General features: G+C 35.8%; 3 protein-coding genes across 4 annotated transcripts; 1 reads left to right on the plus strand and 2 right to left on the minus strand.

Annotated features, from left to right (window-relative positions):
* Nucleotides 1–1,334: 1,334 nt before the first annotated feature.
* LOC145604162 (uncharacterized) lies at nt 1,335–2,353 on the minus strand. The gene is made up of 2 exons (XM_081660111.1): nt 1,775–2,353; nt 1,335–1,679 (listed from the first exon to the last, which is right to left on the minus strand). Exons 1-2 carry the CDS (start codon nt 2,351–2,353, stop codon nt 1,335–1,337), a joined length of 924 nt encoding a protein of 307 aa, XP_081516237.1.
* A 7,463-nt stretch (nt 2,354–9,816) lies between these two features.
* LOC145604600 (receptor-like serine/threonine-protein kinase At1g78530) lies at nt 9,817–12,711 on the plus strand. Of its 2 annotated transcripts, none has more exons than XM_081660501.1 (6): nt 9,817–10,188; nt 10,516–10,659; nt 10,733–11,071; nt 11,299–11,553; nt 11,653–11,771; nt 12,074–12,711. In XM_081660501.1, exons 2-6 carry the CDS (start codon nt 10,524–10,526, stop codon nt 12,290–12,292), a joined length of 1,068 nt encoding a protein of 355 aa, XP_081516627.1. In that variant the 5' UTR covers nt 9,817–10,188; nt 10,516–10,523; the 3' UTR covers nt 12,293–12,711. The 2 variants fall into 2 exon arrangements, with proteins under 2 accessions (XP_081516627.1, XP_081516626.1); XM_081660500.1 differs by having other exon boundaries at nt 9,820–10,188; nt 11,638–11,771.
* Nucleotides 12,712–12,907: 196 nt separating this feature from the next.
* On the minus strand, nt 12,908–16,333 carry LOC145604601 (fatty-acid-binding protein 3, chloroplastic-like). Its single transcript, XM_081660502.1, has 5 exons — nt 16,044–16,333; nt 15,195–15,296; nt 13,615–13,770; nt 13,309–13,523; nt 12,908–13,216 (listed from the first exon to the last, which is right to left on the minus strand). Exons 1-5 carry the CDS (start codon nt 16,261–16,263, stop codon nt 13,061–13,063), a joined length of 849 nt encoding a protein of 282 aa, XP_081516628.1. The 5' UTR covers nt 16,264–16,333; the 3' UTR covers nt 12,908–13,060.
* Between the last annotated feature and the right edge of the window lie 703 nt (nt 16,334–17,036).

Below are 17,036 nucleotides of genomic sequence, written 5' to 3' on the forward strand. Positions count from 1 at the left end.
AGCTGAAAGAGTCAGAGACGGTACCTTTAGATTTGATATCTGAAGGTAGACGGTTCCGCCTGTGTTGGTGCGTCTGGGTTTCTTCAAATATGCGCCTGACTCAGACGGATGACTTCTGTTCTCTCTTTCAAGATTCTAAGTTTACTCTGAAATTTTTGTGAAGTGTGGCAAGATTCTGAGGGTAAACGGCTATATATAGAGGGTGAAAGGAGGGGCAACTCCGTAATTTACCCAGAAGTTAAACAGTAATTTTTTGGCGGTAAATTTACCATCGTTCAGCGAGTGACATGTGTCACAGATGCCACGCGGATTGCCACGTCACATCTGTGAGGGGCAAATGTTTAGGGTAATTTTACCCCGCCAAGTGGCCCAATCAGAGGGCGACACGTGTCAACCCCAGGATGGTCCAAAGTGGACCATCCCTGCCCGACACGTGTCATCCCAGATATTTGGGAAAATGTCGGCCTTCAGGCCCAAATCCCGAGAAAGCCGTAGAACGGCGCAGCCCACCAATGATTAGGGTTTGATACCCTAATCAGGGGCACAATTCCCAATGACCCTATAAATAGGGAGATTCCCCTCTTTTGGAGGGGACGTTCACATTTTTGAAGGTATTCATTGAAAACCGTCCCTTTGATAGAGACAACTGAGCTTGGAATCCAAGCAGATCCCCACCTTAATTTCCGCACCTTTTACTCTACTTCAAGTTACTAACTTGAGCGTTGGAGGCGGAGCACCATCCAACCGGTGTCTCCGTTAATTTTGCAGGTACAGAGCCGGCAGGATCAGTCTTCGAGTTGTAACTCTCCCGAGGGACAAAAAACCCCAAAACAGACACATTTGGCCAATGCCTTTCACCTAAAATTGGTGGAATGGACCCTATCAAAAGACAAATAACAAAGGCATCACACACCAATTTAACTCATACATTAAAACATCAAATGGATAAGGATCAAATCTAGTAGCATACAAGAAAGGCAGTTAGTTACCTGCATACACTGACATGTATGTGTCCTTGTAGTAGCATTTATCCACATACAGCTCTGGTTCCTGTCTAATAGAGTAAGTTGATGCCACAGCATGGCAGCATGGGATGGCTAGCATGTCCCATTTCCTACAAGTACAAGTTCTACTCTCCAAATTCACCACAACCTGATCTAAATAGTAATTAACATTTAAATGGGTTTAAGATTAAGGGGATACTTCACAATCAGCAACCTTTGCCTTCTCAGCATCTAGTTTAGCTTGGATTCTTGGACGAGGCAGTGAGGTGCATTTCATCATAGCTTGCCTTTTCACCACCAATCTCTGCATCAATGAGGTTCTTATTTCTTCTAGCATATACAGTAAAAGCTTGGTTCTTGCTTGATGATGTATCCATTGAATGTCTCTGATATGTTTGAAGTTATAGCATCTGTCTTTGCTCCCGGGCTCAAAAAATCTCTGCAAAATAGCTCTGGCCTGTGTTTCTTGAAGTCATCAGCAGCATCCACATTTAACTCTCCAAGCTTCTTTATTCCTTCATTGTGGTCAGCCATATTGTATGACTTAGCTATCCTCCAAAACAACAACTTCATTTCATCCCCTCTGTACTTCTTGTGCCAATGTGCAAATATGTGTCTTGCACAATGTCTGTGTTCTGCCTTAGGCAACACTGTTGAGACACTATGCACTATACTCTGTTAAATTACATAGCAAACAACAGACAATTAACCAATTAAAGTAATAAAAGGAAGGAACTAAAATAATGAGAGAAAAGGAATAACACTCATACTTGATGCTCATCAGAAATGACTGAGATGCCTTCTCCTTCTCCTAGTTCCAAACAACCAGCAAGTTTCTTGAAGAACCACTCCCAGCTAGAGTTGTTTTCACCTTCAACTACAACCCAGCAGACAGGAAACATCTGGTCATTACTGTCCCTACCAATAGCAGCTAACAGTTGACCCCCTAAAAAGGTCTTGAGAAAACAGGCATCAACTGCCAAGACCTTCCTACAACCTTGAAACCAACCACTTTTAAGACCTTCAAAACATATGAATAGTCTTTGGAAAGTTGGAGGGAAAGCTTGCTTCTGAGTGTCAGTCACAAGCTCCAAATCTGTTCCTGGACTGCATTCCTCTATTGCCTTCAAATACCCTCCCAGCTTGTTGTAGTGGTCATGCATGCTCCCATGTAACAATCTATGGGCATTGTATTTTACTTTGTAAGTAAAGTCTCTGGTGACAAGCATCTTATATGCCTTCCTTACACACTCACAAATCTCTTTGGCTGGCCAATGTGGCCTTGTCTTAAACACATCAAGATATTGACTTGCAACCCAAGTTGACTTTAGCTGTCTATTCCTCTTCATATTTCTCTGACAAGTGTGACTTCTCTCACTGTCTTCACAACTATTGTAGCTCTCCTAGTGTCCCATGAAGCATAAACATAGAATGGACAACCCTCTGTGCATTTGACACCCAACCCCTGTGATCTCCTTTTATCACTCACAACAATACTGACATTCCTCCCCTACAGCACTCCATACTTAGCTACAGCATTCTTGAAGTCCTCCCTATTTGTAAATTTTTGCCCAACTTTCCACTCAAAGGTTGCAAAGTCTATGAATTTAAACACCAACAGTCCCAATCTTTTTCTTCTCCCAGGAATCAGATCTTCCTCACCACTATCTGGTGGTGTATTTACTTCCTCATCACTCTCCTCATAATCACTTTGAGGCCCAGAAGCTTCACCTACAGTTTGCCCTGCCTCTGTCTTGTTCTCCCCCTCCTGCTGTAAGCTCACACCCTTAGCTACTTCAATTTAAATCTTCCTTGCAACCTGAACAAGTTGTTCAGTTGTATCCCTTACCCTCTGCCTAGCTATGTTGTACTTTTCATCCCCACTGTCTGACTGGTACTGCAACTCTTTATTTAAAATCTCTTCTGTCTCCTTCTCAAGCTCTTCCTCCACCTCCTCTAAGCCATAAGCCTCATCATCCAAATCTGCACCACCATCCAACCCTGCATCTAGGCCACCTTCCTCTGCATCTAAGTCAACATCCTCTTCACTTTCATCTGTGCACACATCTCCAAAGAAAGGCTTGGAACTCAATCCTTTACCTTTGTCAACTAATGGGTTGTAACTGGGATCTTCTTTATCACTCTCACTACTGTAGTCTGGTATCAAATCATTAATGGGGGATAGGGCTGTCAGGCCTTGAATCTTCCCACACAAAGGTGCTAATAGGATCTGGGGTTGTGTTTGAGGCTGCTATAATTTCAGAGAGAGTGGGGGGGGGGGGGGGGGGGGCTGCCCTAATTCAGATGTGCTACTAGGGTTTATAACATATTTTACTTTAAATGGACTTTGGTTGGATAAGGAAATGGAAGGTGGAGTGAGAATAAATTCTGTGGGAGCATCTTTTTTTGGGTTTAGTGAGCTGTCAGGGGTTTTTTGGGAAGGTTCAGCAATAGTTAATGGCTTACTATGCTTTCTTGGACTAGATCTAACTAGTGGTCCCCTCTTCATTTCTGGTTTTTTTGTTCTCACTATTTTAGGTTGGGACTTTTTTGAGGATGCTTGTAATTTTGAGGGAAAGGGTAGTGGGTCATTCTCATCATGCATAACATACACTTCCACTCCCCTATACTTCTCTGCCAACTGTATCATGTCCCTCATACTATCATCATCTGTCACCCTCCTCAAACCATCCAACATACTCAATCTATGAACTAAGTATAAAAAACCAAGAATTCGATTTTCATATTTAGCACACTTCATAACCAACTCCATAAGATAAAAAGAGCACAATTCATCAGGATCCACATTAAATGTTTTACCCTGCCCATTCATATAGCACAGTGTCCCATTGTCAAGGTGCCTAAACACCCCTCCATGCCACATTTTCAAGCTAATTTTACCCATACCTAATGTAAAAGGAACTATAGCACATTCAAGAATCAATAAAACAAAAATAAAAGGAAATTTCTAACACATCAAAAACCTAGCTTTTAGGGTTCGCACTCAATTCACATAAACCAACAACAAAATGGCAACATAATGCAAACAAACTACAATTCGCACACATAATTAACATATAAACTGAAATCCAACGCACAAAATCAACAATTAGGAGTTAACTTGTTTAGGGTTCGAGTTTAAGTAGCAAAATTTACGCTATGTTCAAGCAAAATTTAGGGTTAGAACACTTACCTAAAATGGAGTTCTTCGCAATCCACGATTTCGCCAAAAATGGAAGCTGTTTCCTTTACTGCACCGTACACAAGTGGTTGAACCTTCAATAATGGCTGACCAAATTTTTTAGGATGTTAAACAAATTCTGGAGGAGAGTAATGAGGGAGGAATTCTTTCGTTCAGACATTAAAGAGGGTAGTTGGAAGAAAAAGATGATCTGGCATCATTTAGGGGGGAAATCTAATTACCCAAATCCACCTAAGCAAAGTTCACCTTGTTAGCCGGTTTCAAGTAAAGTGGGACTGTTAAAAAAGATCGGGGGGGGGGGGGGGTAAAGGTGGGATTATTAAAAAGAATCCCAAAGGTGGGATTATTAATCGCGGACGCTCAAAAGGTGGGATTATTCCCAGCAGCACAATTTTTCCATTTATGTTATAAATTGCTTCAGGAAAAAACAATTTGAAATGCTTCAGGAAAAGCTCCTCAAGTTGAAAGAGAAAAATCATAGACTCGAGATGGAAAAAATGTCCACTTCACTTGTGAAGGGGACAACAAAAAAGAAAGATCTATTGTTGGAAGAGTCACAAGGTATTTTTGCCTTTACTAAAATGAAGTTGGAGGAGGTTGATGCATAGCTTGCCAAAAGAGCTCAAAACTAATCCAACCAAATGTTAAGAATGATGTTGCTTTAGGGCATGTTCTGATTGACTGAACTGAACTGAATTTATTAGAGCTGAATTGAACCGAACTTATTGGAGCTGAACTAAACTGAACTGAACTTAAGCTGAAGAGAACATGCCCTTAATTTGTTTCTATGCGTGTTAAAATGTACTTATTTCTTCCGAAAAATTTATGAAACTTAAAATAACGTTTTATGTTTTTAAACTTTATATTTTTTTAATTTTATTACCTTATCTTGTTATTGTCGTGATAGCGCCACGTGATATGACCTTTTTTATATATAAATAATACTCGTATTAACGATATCAAACCATTTTGGGTGTATTTACACACACAAAACACGCCTCCGCATACATCACATGTTTTACGTTGGTGTCATGCATGTCTAGCTTGTGATGTGTCCATATTTTACGCTAACTTATACTTTCTTTGCTTTTTTTAATTACACCATTTGAGTTGAGCACAAAGATTAAGAAATGAATACTTTAATAAAAATGCCCATGTGACTAGAAAGGAAATAGATTAAAATGAGGTAACAAGGGTAAATATGAAATTGAAGGATAAAATGAGTATTTGATGTGTGAATGGTTGAACACAAACAAAAAGAGTATAAAGTATACCTATTATAGAATGGTGTGAATAATATGCAACTTCCTTAAAAAGAAAATGTTACGATTTAAATTTTAAAAAAATCCGCGAAGGAAGTTTTAACTAATACATTGAAGTATACCATATACACTTTCTAAAAACCCACTCATTATACACACACCAATTAAGCTTATTTTATCCCTTAAAAAAAATTAAGATTATTTTATTACCAAGCAAAGCTTGGTGGAGTTGGTTGTGAACTCACCTTGTGACTTTGAGATTACGAGTTCGAGTCCCACCAATTACATTTGCTTAGAAATAAGTGGTCGGGATATATATGAAGAAACACTTCGTAATATTTGTGTTTTTTGTTTGTTTGTTTGTTTGTACTTTGTGTAAATTTATAACATGTAATATAACATGATTCAATTGTTAAGTCTCTAATTCTCTCTCACTTTCTATTTGTTAGTCTCATATCCTATTTTGGGCGTTTCAAAAAGATCTACACATATTAATAGGATTTAAGTTATTAAAAAAAGGGCTTTTGTCATAAACTACCTATTAAAAGTCTCTCTCTTTTTTTTTTTTTTTTTTTTTTGTGAGAAACTACCTAATAAAAAAATGTTATTAGAAACTACCTATTAAAATGAACATGTTGTAAAAGACTACGTACCCTTTCACCTAGGGGTGTCCATTATTTGGACTCCAGTCCGAAATCCAATCCAATCCAGTCCAAATAAGCTATTCGGATTGGACTTTTTTTGATTTGGATGGATTTGGACTTAAAAATTTTGAAATTCGGATTTTCGGATTGGATTTGGACTCAAATTTTTTAAGTCCAATCCACTCCAAATAGTCCGAATATATATATATATATATATATATATATATATATATATATATATATATATGAGATTTTAATTTGGATTGGACTGGATTGGATTTTGAAAACTTTGGATTTGGACTATAAAATGAGAGTCCAAATATATTTCGAATTGGATGGACTAGGCTTATGTCCAATCCAAAGTCCGAACGGGCACCCCTACTTTCACCGGATTTTCACTATTGAATAATATTTCCGGCATTGACCACCCACTTCTCAATCACGTGAACTTTTAAAACTTTTTTTTCCATTGCCCAACAAAAATGCCACCTATCATGTGACCGGTCGAGGGTGGTCAACGCCGGAGAAATTAGCAAAGATGAAATCCGACGAATAATAGTTTTTTTACAAATCATTTGCTTTAACATGTAGTTTCTTATAACATTTTTATTTTAATAGATAGTTAATTGCAACAGTTTTTTTATTAGGTAATCTTTCATAAAAGATTGTTTTTAAAAGGTAGTTATTGACAAAAGTCTTAAAAAACAATACTCCAATGAATGGAATATCATATTTATAGGGTTTTTAACATTAAATATTCTGTTCTAATATCCAATGAATGGAATATCATATTTATAGGGTTTTTTTTTTAATCAACTATTAATATTTCCACATAACTGTCAACAAATAAAGTCGCATAATAATTTACATAAAACAAATAAAAAAAATTTTATTTCTAACAAGCAATAGAAAAATAATCAAAATTTTATTTTTTATCCGTTCATGAATATATGTATATAAAAAAATCGTGCTTAGCACGGGCTTTCATCTAGTTTTGTATATATGAAATATTAAGTATATCGATAATAAAACTCTATATAACATTTTAGTCTTACAAAAATCAATCCAAAATTCACTTACTTAACATTATATATGCTACATTAATTCTTATTTGTCGCCTACGTGGCGCGACAATTAGGGAAAGACTGGAATGTCAAGTGTCGCTATCTTGTGGCTTAGTTGCGAGATCCGACTTTATTTATACAAGTTAAGAGACACACGCTACACATGTACAATATAAGAAATTAGATGAAAAAAATAATCGATTCAAGAGTGGGTTTAATGGGGAGGAATTGAATACGTAAATTTATATGGAAGAAAGGGAGTGGTTATTATAGGGTAGTTGATATACTTCCTCCATTTTTTTTATATATTGCACCACTTGTCTTTTAAGGAAGTTTCACTAACTATTTTAGGAAACAAATTATCTTTGTTCGTACTACAAATACCCAATATACCCTTACTTTTGCCACTTTATTGTTTAATTTATGCTTACATTACATGGATAACTTTGTAATTTTACCCCCATCTCTCTTCCCTTTCCCACTACCATAAAAAAGTGTGCCAACCTCTATGGTGCAATAATAAAAGAACGGAGGAAGTAATTTTTTTTTTAAATAATTCTTAAATTTTAACTGTAATTGTAAAAAAAAAATAAAAAAAAAGGTAATTTTGCAACTTGAGAGGAGTAATTTGGGGATAGTGAAATTTATCACCCAAAAGGCCCTTTCACTTTATATATAGGATACGAGTTTTGTGCCCGGACGATGCCCAGATTATTGATAAAAGTTTATGATAAACTTTTTAGTTTGAATGTTAAATACGGTCCTATAATCTCTTTTGATAATTTATATAGTAGTGTACTATTTGTAGTTTTGTTTGTAAATAGAAATCTACATTATTATTGCCTAGAAATTATTTTTATTGAACTTAAACTATTTTTACTGAAATGAAAGTATTTTTAGCAAACTAAATTTTTTTTTACTGATTAGAACCTATTTTTACATATTCTCTATTTTTTAAATAAATTAAATACATCTATGTTATTATTAATGTTTTTATTGTTTTTCTTTTACCAATATTCACTATTATTTTAAAAATAAATTAATACACTATAAACAGATCTTATTTTAATGAACTTTTTAAAACGAATTTTAGGATGGAAATATAACCGAGTTATAGGATATTTATTAACAAATTATGATTTATTTTGTATATATGAAATATTAGAAGTATATCAACAATAAACCTCTATATATCAATTTTATATTGAAAAATCTATCCAAAATTCGCATACTAAGCATCATACGTGTGACAATAAAACCTAGTTTTCACCACTATAAAACCTAATTTTCGCCTACATGGCGTGACACATGGCGAATACTTGCAAAGTCAAGTGTCAATGTCTCGTGACCTGGATGCGAGACCGTGTTTATATATTAGTGACATGATATGATATTTGATTATTATATTTACTACTATATTTCACTTAATATTTTTTAAATAAAATATAAAAATATATACTTTATCTTTAAAAATATACAACTTTTTGTATGCGGCTGACCACATGGTGCGGCAGAGGTTACTTGTATGGTGTTATTGTAGGTGTTGTATTTTGGGGTTACTTGTATGGGTGTTACTGGTTTTGTCAGGGGTTACTTGTAGGTGTTACCTGTATTTTGGGGTTACTTGTATGGGTGTTCTGGTTTTGGTCAGGGGTTACTTGTAGGTGTTACTTGTATTATGGGGTTACTTGTATGAGTGTTACTGGTTTTGGTCAATACTTGTAGGGTGTTATTGGTTTGGTATGAGGTTTTGGTATGGGGTTACTTGTAGGTGTTACTCAACCCATCCAAGTAATCCATACAAGTAACCCAGAATGCAAGTAATCCCAGAATGCAAGTAACTTCAGAATACAAGTAACTCCATAAACAAGTAACTCAGAATACAAGTAACCCTGCCGCACCATGTGGCCTGCCGCACCGAAAAAACTCTGTTAAAAATATATGAATGTGGGTACAGGGTTGTACTAAGTAGGATGGGTGGCGCAAGGATTACCTAAAATCTAACCTGCCCATCACCCATGATGCGTATGATTTTTATGCCCGTTCTCGCCCCACCATTCGTAAAACAAGACCTATCTTCACTCCAGTCTCCACTTGGGCAAGTATAAGGCAGGTCTCATATGACCTGCCCACTAACATCCCTAACTTGAATGCAAAGGACGGAGTCGCTTAAAAACTATACATATCTCTCATGAAGATATTAGGATTTGTGTTTGTGTTCCTTGGTCAAGATGTTTCCAAAAAACACTGATCAAATATTACAAAAGCCAAAAAGGTTACTTTTTTTTTTTTTTTTTTTTTTTTTTTTTTTTTTGAGGGGAAATACCCTAGCCAAAAAGGTTACATTTACAAGAGAAAAGGAGAACGAAAACAAATAGAGGCCTGCCCGAAGCCCCGAACCATTCTCCAATAGAAACATGGCTATGTCCAGACTGTCGAGCCAACTCACCCAATCGGTCATTAACCAAAATAACCAGATGCATTACTTGAATTTCCAACAAACCAATATTGTAGAATTGAATTAATTTGCTCGTTTGCAAAATTAATTACAGTATAAGATACAACCGATTATATTGTGAAAGTACTCCGTATCAAACCCCTACGGGCAAATCTGAAACATGAGTTATGGCTATCATGAAATGCAGGTGATGAATCAACAAAGTGAAAGTGACTTCATAATATCAACAAAAGCCGAAAGGACAAACACAAGGTACTGCACCCTGCTGTTATATTCCCTACGTACAGTTACACTTCATGTGATATACCAAAATTAATCAAACTCATGACAAATCAAACCCAATCACATTCTCTTTTGTTTTATCCACCACTTTTTCTTTTTCAAAAAGATACATATTGTGGAAGAAATCAGGTGCCAATTTTCCTCTTTATCTTCCCTACTCATCGATATTCAGCATCAGTAACAGTCTAGCCCAACGTGGTATGCACAGCGCCTTCCTGATAATTTTGGTTCCAAACAGTTTCATAGCAGGTTTATACGAGCTGACGGACCAGGTAACATTTTTCTCCTTACATCCTTACCCCGATTCCTTCTTTTTGGCAAAACATTCGAGTTCTGGGTTAATCTCAAGATATGCATACTGTTCTGGTATGCACGTAGTAACCCAACTGATGTTCACATATCTCAGAACAAACTTCGGCTTTCCAATGATATCGAGAACCAACAACATTTTACAAATTCAGTGATTCAATTGTGTGCTCATATCTGAATTGCAGTCTGACACTTCATTAGGAACTTCTGAAATAATCTTCAGATCTGACTGTAGCAAATTCTCATCAGAATTTTACTTTTTTGACTTCTCAAACTTGTACTGTTTATAGGTTTTCAAATGAGCAATGCAAAAACCATAACCCTGTACATTACAATAAGTTGTCTTGCATTCGTAACTTCGAAGATCATAATATCAATTCTTCTCTACAAGAAATGGAAGCGAAAACATATATCAGTTCAAGACAGCTACTCAGGTACAATCTGAAACTTTGAAAACAAATGTTCTTTACTTCTCCTGATAAAAATCTTACAGACAGTCAAATACAGGTGGAAAAATGGTGATGTTCAGGCCTTCAAGTACAAAATCATTAAAGGCAGATGCATTGTTAAAGAAGGTGCTCAAGTTAAGCAGCAAGGATATTATTGGCTCTGGAGGTTACGGGACTGTGTATAAACTAAGCATGAATGAAGAAAGATTATTTGCAGTAAAGAGGCTTAACAGGGGTAGTGTAGACCGAGACCGTGGTTTTGAGAGAGAATTAGAGGCAATGGGTGATATAAAGCACAGAAACATTGTTACTCTCTATGGATATTACACTTCACCTCAATATAATCTTCTCATATATGAGTTAATGCCCAATGGAAGTCTGGATGCATATCTACATGGTATGTTCATAACCAACTTAAATTACACATTTTGCTTCAATTTAATTTATCAGTTTGAAATTTTCGGAAAACACGAGGCATACTTTAGAAACTATTCATAATTTACAGTGATTTTTAAATAAAGTTTTGAAAAGATCACATCCAAATTAGAACATACAAACTCAAGTTGCTAGCAAACATCTCAAAATTGAAGAATAACTGTTAATGTTATTATTTTTATAATATAGGTAGATTCAAAAATAAGAAGCTTTTAGACTGGTCTTCAAGATACAAAATAGCATTAGGAGCAGCAAGAGGAATAGCATACCTTCACCATGACTGTATTCCTCACATCATCCACAGAGATATAAAATCGAGCAACATCTTGCTGAACGAAAATTTTGAGGCTCAGGTTTCTGACTTTGGGCTAGCTACTTTCATGGAACCCGATAAGACTCATGTATCCACCATTGTTGCTGGAACTTTTGGCTATTTGGCCCCAGGTACTGAAACCTTTTGGGGTACTTCCTTTTGCTAAATTTTGGAAAGAGTCATATGTTGATCAAAATATTGAAACATTTCCACAGAATACTTTGATACAGGGAAAGCAACAGCAAAAGGGGATGTTTATAGCTTTGGTGTTGTGTTGTTGGAGCTTTTGACAGGAAAAAAGCCCATGGATGAAGCATTTGTTGAGGAGGGAACAAAGCTGGTCACCTGGGTAAGCCTTCAATTCTATGTTTGCTTTGGTTTTAATTTACTCCAATATGAAGTAATCTAAGCTAAAATAAACATCAAAACTATAAAGCATATTTACAGCCACAAATACTCCATAGCACTTCTTTCTGCTGTTGCATGTCAGTATTTGTGGTAGCAACTCACATCAATAATTCTCTGCACAATGATAAGCTTGATAAGATCACATAAAGAGCTAAAAACGAAGATTACATACATGACAGAAGGTGAGTTTTAGTTTGCTGATGCTAAAAGCAGCTGATTGATAATTTGTTAACTGATGAGCAGGTAAAAGCAGTTGTCCAGGAAAAGAGAGAAGAGCAAGTGCTAGACAGTAGCTTGGAGTCCTGCTCCATCAACGAAGTAAATTCCGTTTTCAGCATTGCATTAATGTGCTTAGAGTCAGAGCCATTAAAGAGACCGAATATGGCTGAAGTTGTCAAAATGCTAGAAAAAGCAAAACCAGACAGAAAGGTTTCAGATGTTTCATCAGATACTCATGTATAAAAGCAATAGAAATGAGTGTCGAGCATTTGTAGTATCCAGTATCAGTTATTTGCAGAAGTAGACAGTAAACGTCCAATCATCACTTCGTACAGGTTCAATCTCGTCATATAAAAGATAAATATACGAAGTAGGATAGAAGTTGGATTTTATGGCCATAGAGCACAGTTTTTGAGCAACAGGCACTACAGAAATGATACAAGGATTTTTAAGAAACATGAAGTGTAGCCTGTCACAGAGAAATGTGTAGCCACCACAAGGTTATAATTATGTAGAAACGGTACATTCTAGTTGAAAGTTGAAACAAGATCAAGCAGCAGGTCGTAATAAGATCAAACACATATTGTGAATAACATCTCGATCTCAATTGAAATCAATTAGTAAACAAGGATCAAATTCATTTAATATCAAAGCATGCATATTAATTTTCTATACCGTGGACCAATGTTTACAATGAAGGAGATAAACAGAAAAATGGATATGGAAATCAAGATAAATGAATCATCTGCTTGGAAATCTATTGAATAAGGACAATAAACAAAACAAAACCAACATCAGGAGATCTAATAATCTCTAAATCAAGGGTTTCAAGAGCACAAGATTATCAAAGCACAGTGATGATCGCTGAATTTGGACTAACCTGTTAATGAACAAATACTAAAATAATGATTTTACACAACAGCATGCGGTTTTCACTTGAGACATACCCTTGCTCAGAAATTTTACAATCATGGTTTCGGCTAGAGTACTAAATCTTTCACAGTGCAGTTACTACAAGGTGGTTGCCAAACCACTGGCAACAGAAGACTTTAAGGTAGGAGAAACTGGAGATTCTCCAAAGAACACATCAAAAAGGGCTTTTGTGACATTCATCGACTCAATTGTGGCATCTACTTTTGTAGGTACCCCATTCAGTGACACAGACACCTGTTAATCAAATAAAACCCAACCTTTTCAGCAACCCTCAACAGAAACAACGAGGGGAAACTTCTTTCACAAAGTGCAACAGATATACTTACCAGCATCTTGGAAGGCTCAAGCCAAGTTAGAAGAATCAAAGTGCCTTTTTTAAGAGACAGCTCTTGGAATATACTACGGAAAGTTGAAAGAGCTGATTCATCAAAAGGAGTCGGTTTCATTATTCTTGGAGAAACAGCTTCATCCAATGCATCCCAAAATGTTTTTCCATCGACATCTCTTACTAAAGCAATTTGCAATGATTTCTCCAAAGATGCTGTACATAAGATAATTAAAATTAGAATTGGACCTTGTGCAACCCCCTCTCATTACTTCATTAGTATACAATCTACAATTGATTTCATTACATTGGTATATAGATTGGAACAAGGCCAGATCCTGTTCAACTTCAGGTTTTGACTTTCCCTTCCAAGGACTCAATCCATTGGGCATAGATGGATTCATATAAAGTCCTGCTGCATACACTTTGACTCCAATAATTGCAAAAACTTTTTCCCTGTAGCCTGAATTTCATTGCAAACAAAAGAATCGACAATGTTGATCATCTCACCTAAAAGAAAAATAGGAAAGTATTAAATGACATTGGCTACTTAATAAAGTTGATAAAACTCAAAACCAGCCGAAGCGCACAGACAGATCTCATTCTATTATCTTGATAAATAACAATTAATTTTTGATAGAGAGGAATCTCAACTTGCATTAAAAAGAACTGGACAAAAAAGCAGTCTGTAGTCCTCTGTACTAGAGAAATGCTATGTATGATACAGAGTAACATAATTGCTACAAGAGACAGCTATTTACTACAACAGTAGGATGACATTATATTCTACGCAATCATTTTAAACAAAATCAAGTGATGAACAAAGGGCTAGTAGCTTAGAAAGAAATAATAGATTTGCCTTTTAGCTATTGTTCTGGGAATTCAATAGCCAATTTTTCAGTAGTGAGTAACTGGGGATTAATTTAGTGAATTGATCTCTACCATTATCTCAGTGAGATTAACCTATATATGTTACCAGCTAGCAACTACAATGTTGTGCATTGGCAGTCTTCAAAAGTCCAGTATCTGGCAGATGAATGTATCAGGTCAGTTTCAAATTCTGAAATTTGGGATTAAGGTTTGAATGGTTATGTGTTAAATTCATAGTCCTTTTCAAATGAGCACATCTAGATTCAACGGCAGATTGGATTCAGGTTTTACAGTAGGTCAACTTAAGATTAGTCTGCTTACATACCTGTACTACAATTGTAATTTAGAAGAATAAAAATGTGATTTTCGATTATAAGAAATTATTAAAGGCTTCAAGCAATCCAACATGTAATCTACCTTCTACAGAAATTATAAAATAAAATTTTGCTTAATAAGACATTTAACATATGGTTAGAAATTATACACAGTTACTAGGTCTTCTTTGAAATCAGAATGAAGAAAAAGCACCGTGCCATGAACATTATGTTTAATGTCAGACCCACATTGTTACCGGTAGAAAGCTATAACAGATGCTAGGTCTTCCATTGCTCATCTTCAAAATAAGATATAAACAAAGCACTGCCCTTGTGAGTTATGCTAATGTAAGATTCACAATGTACTGGTTGGTAGGAGGCAGCTTTAAAATCACTGCTTCATGTGTTGTCTCCTAGATGGAGAATCAATCAGAGAATGGGAATTGAGAAGAATAGATGTTCCAAGAATTAGCATTTATCATGTAATGTTCATTTTGATATAGATGGAGAATCAATCAGATAATGGGAATTGAGAAGAATAGATGTTCCAAGAATTAGCATTTATCATGTAATGTTCATTTTGATATAGATGGAGAATCAATCAGATAATGGGAATTGAGAAGAATAGATGCTCCAAGAATTAGCATTTATCATGTAATGTTCATTTTGATATAGCAAATGAAATATTAAAAACTCAGCATACCAGTTCCAACCAAAGACAATAAAGTCGAACAACCAGGGATATTTAAAGACTTAGGGAATTTCACACGGGTTGCAGGTTCCTCTGCATACTTTGCATTCGCAACTGCATGGTAGTTTCAAACATAAGAGCAAGTCAGATGAGCAATAGAAGCTGTATAATACGATACGGAGTAGTTTTCTCTGCTTCATATCAAAGGTTCATCATTCATAGTTAAAATAAACTCTCGCCCTTCTATTTTGTTTGTCCCATTTGACTTTTTGCACAATTTCTAATGCACACTTTGAGCACTATAAGTTGAACTTTGTTTTAAAAATTAATGTTTTGAAACTTCACATCAAGACAAATCAAACAAGATCATACATGAATATGTTTTCTTTCTTATCCATCGATGAATACTCATTATCTTTTGTCTCTTTTCAAATGGAATATTCTAATTAAGACAAACAAAAAGAAATGGAGGGATTAATGAGTAGTGCTTTAATCAACAAGGGAAGACAAGGGAAGTTCATGAAAATTCACCAAGGACTAGTTTATAACTTAATCAACAACCTTCTATGTAATGCTAATTCATAAACTTGGCACAACAATTAACAACATTTCAAATACCAAAAATTTCACAATTCAGCAATATTTCTTGTAGTATCTCTCTTTTAATCAATACACAAAATTCAAAGGAATTTCAAAATAAACCAACTAGATTAACAATAAGATAAATAGCCACTAAAATTGAAACACTGCATTTGTTCATAACTCAACTAACAGCATTAAAATCAGTACTATTCAATATCTATGAAGAAATTCAAGAAAACATAAAGCTAAAAAATAGCCAATTAAGCATAAAAATTATACCAGAAGATGAAGCAGAAGCCTTGGGAACGAAATGGGGGCTGAATTTCTTGCCATTTTGGAGAGAAAAATGGTGGGATTTTGTTGATAATTTAGAGAAAATGCAGGATTTTTGGGGGTAAATGAAATTATGATTAATTTGTGAAAGAAAGGTTTTGGATTTGAATTGAAAAGGAGAGATAGTGAATGTGGTTGAAGAAGAGTAAGCAATTGACACCGCCATTTCGTCGATCCCAATTCGCCAATTTTGTTCTCGTTGCTTATACAATGGTGCCACCTAGGCTAGAGTGTACGTATGCATTTATGAATGTTATTAAAGAAAATTAGATTTGACAACAAATTTAGGTATTGTCATAACTCATAAGGGGACAACTAGGGATGTCATCGGGGCGGCTTGGGGTGGAGGTTAGTCTTCTCATCACCATCCCCACCTAACATTTTCATTCCCATCCCATCCACATTCCCATTCCCGTGGCGGGTCTAATATTCATCCTCATCCCCACCCCGGCAAATACAACTCCAAAACCATCCCTCCACCCCCACTTGGATATCCATCCCCACTTAATCCCCACTAAAGACCCGCGTAATCCCCACCCAAGACCCACCCAATCTCCGTATCTCAAATACACAATCTTATATAATTAATATGGATTATAATAATAATAAAAAAAAAACATTCTTAATATTACACACATTTTTATTTATAAAATAAGTGTATTACAAATTAAAGTATTATAATTAATATTTTATTTCACGTAATTATTTTATAAAATAGTATAAAAGTGTATAATTTTGCTTTTAAAAATATATAGATGTGAGTATGAGGTGACGATGGGGCGGGGATAACTTAAAATCCACCCCGCCCCATCACCCATGGCGGGTTTGGTTTTTATCCCCATCCCTACCCCACCACCCACCAAACTGAGACCCATCCTCGCCCTGCTGGGGCGGGTCTCCTACTTGACCCGGCCCACTGACATCCCTAAGGACAACTAA

The sequence above is a fragment of the Chenopodium album genome, chromosome 22 (assembly GCF_948465745.1).
Source record: "Chenopodium album chromosome 22, dcCheAlbu1.1, whole genome shotgun sequence".
NCBI lineage: Eukaryota > Viridiplantae > Streptophyta > Magnoliopsida > Caryophyllales > Amaranthaceae > Chenopodium > Chenopodium album.

Bases quoted from the DNA above. Each gene is read 5' to 3' on its own strand.
- LOC145604162 (XM_081660111.1), bottom strand. From the start codon at position 2,353: ATGAAGAGGAATAGACAGCTAAAGTCAACTTGGGTTGCAAGTCAATAT. The intron at 1,680-1,774 runs GTATGAGTGTTA...GTAATTTAACAG, and splicing joins TCATTTCTGATGAGCATCAA to AGTATAGTGCATAGTGTCTC.
- LOC145604600 (XM_081660500.1), top strand. From the start codon at position 10,524: ATGAGCAATGCAAAAACCATAACCCTGTACATTACAATAAGTTGTCTT. The intron at 10,660-10,732 runs GTACAATCTGAA...AGTCAAATACAG, and splicing joins AGTTCAAGACAGCTACTCAG to GTGGAAAAATGGTGATGTTC. The intron at 11,772-12,073 runs GTAAGCCTTCAA...ACTGATGAGCAG, and splicing joins GAACAAAGCTGGTCACCTGG to GTAAAAGCAGTTGTCCAGGA.
- LOC145604601 (XM_081660502.1), bottom strand. From the start codon at position 16,263: ATGGCGGTGTCAATTGCTTACTCTTCTTCAACCACATTCACTATCTCT. The intron at 13,524-13,614 runs GTAATGAAATCA...TCTTATGTACAG, and splicing joins GTTCCAATCTATATACCAAT to CATCTTTGGAGAAATCATTG. The intron at 13,217-13,308 runs GTAAGTATATCT...TTTGATTAACAG, and splicing joins TTGAGCCTTCCAAGATGCTG to GTGTCTGTGTCACTGAATGG.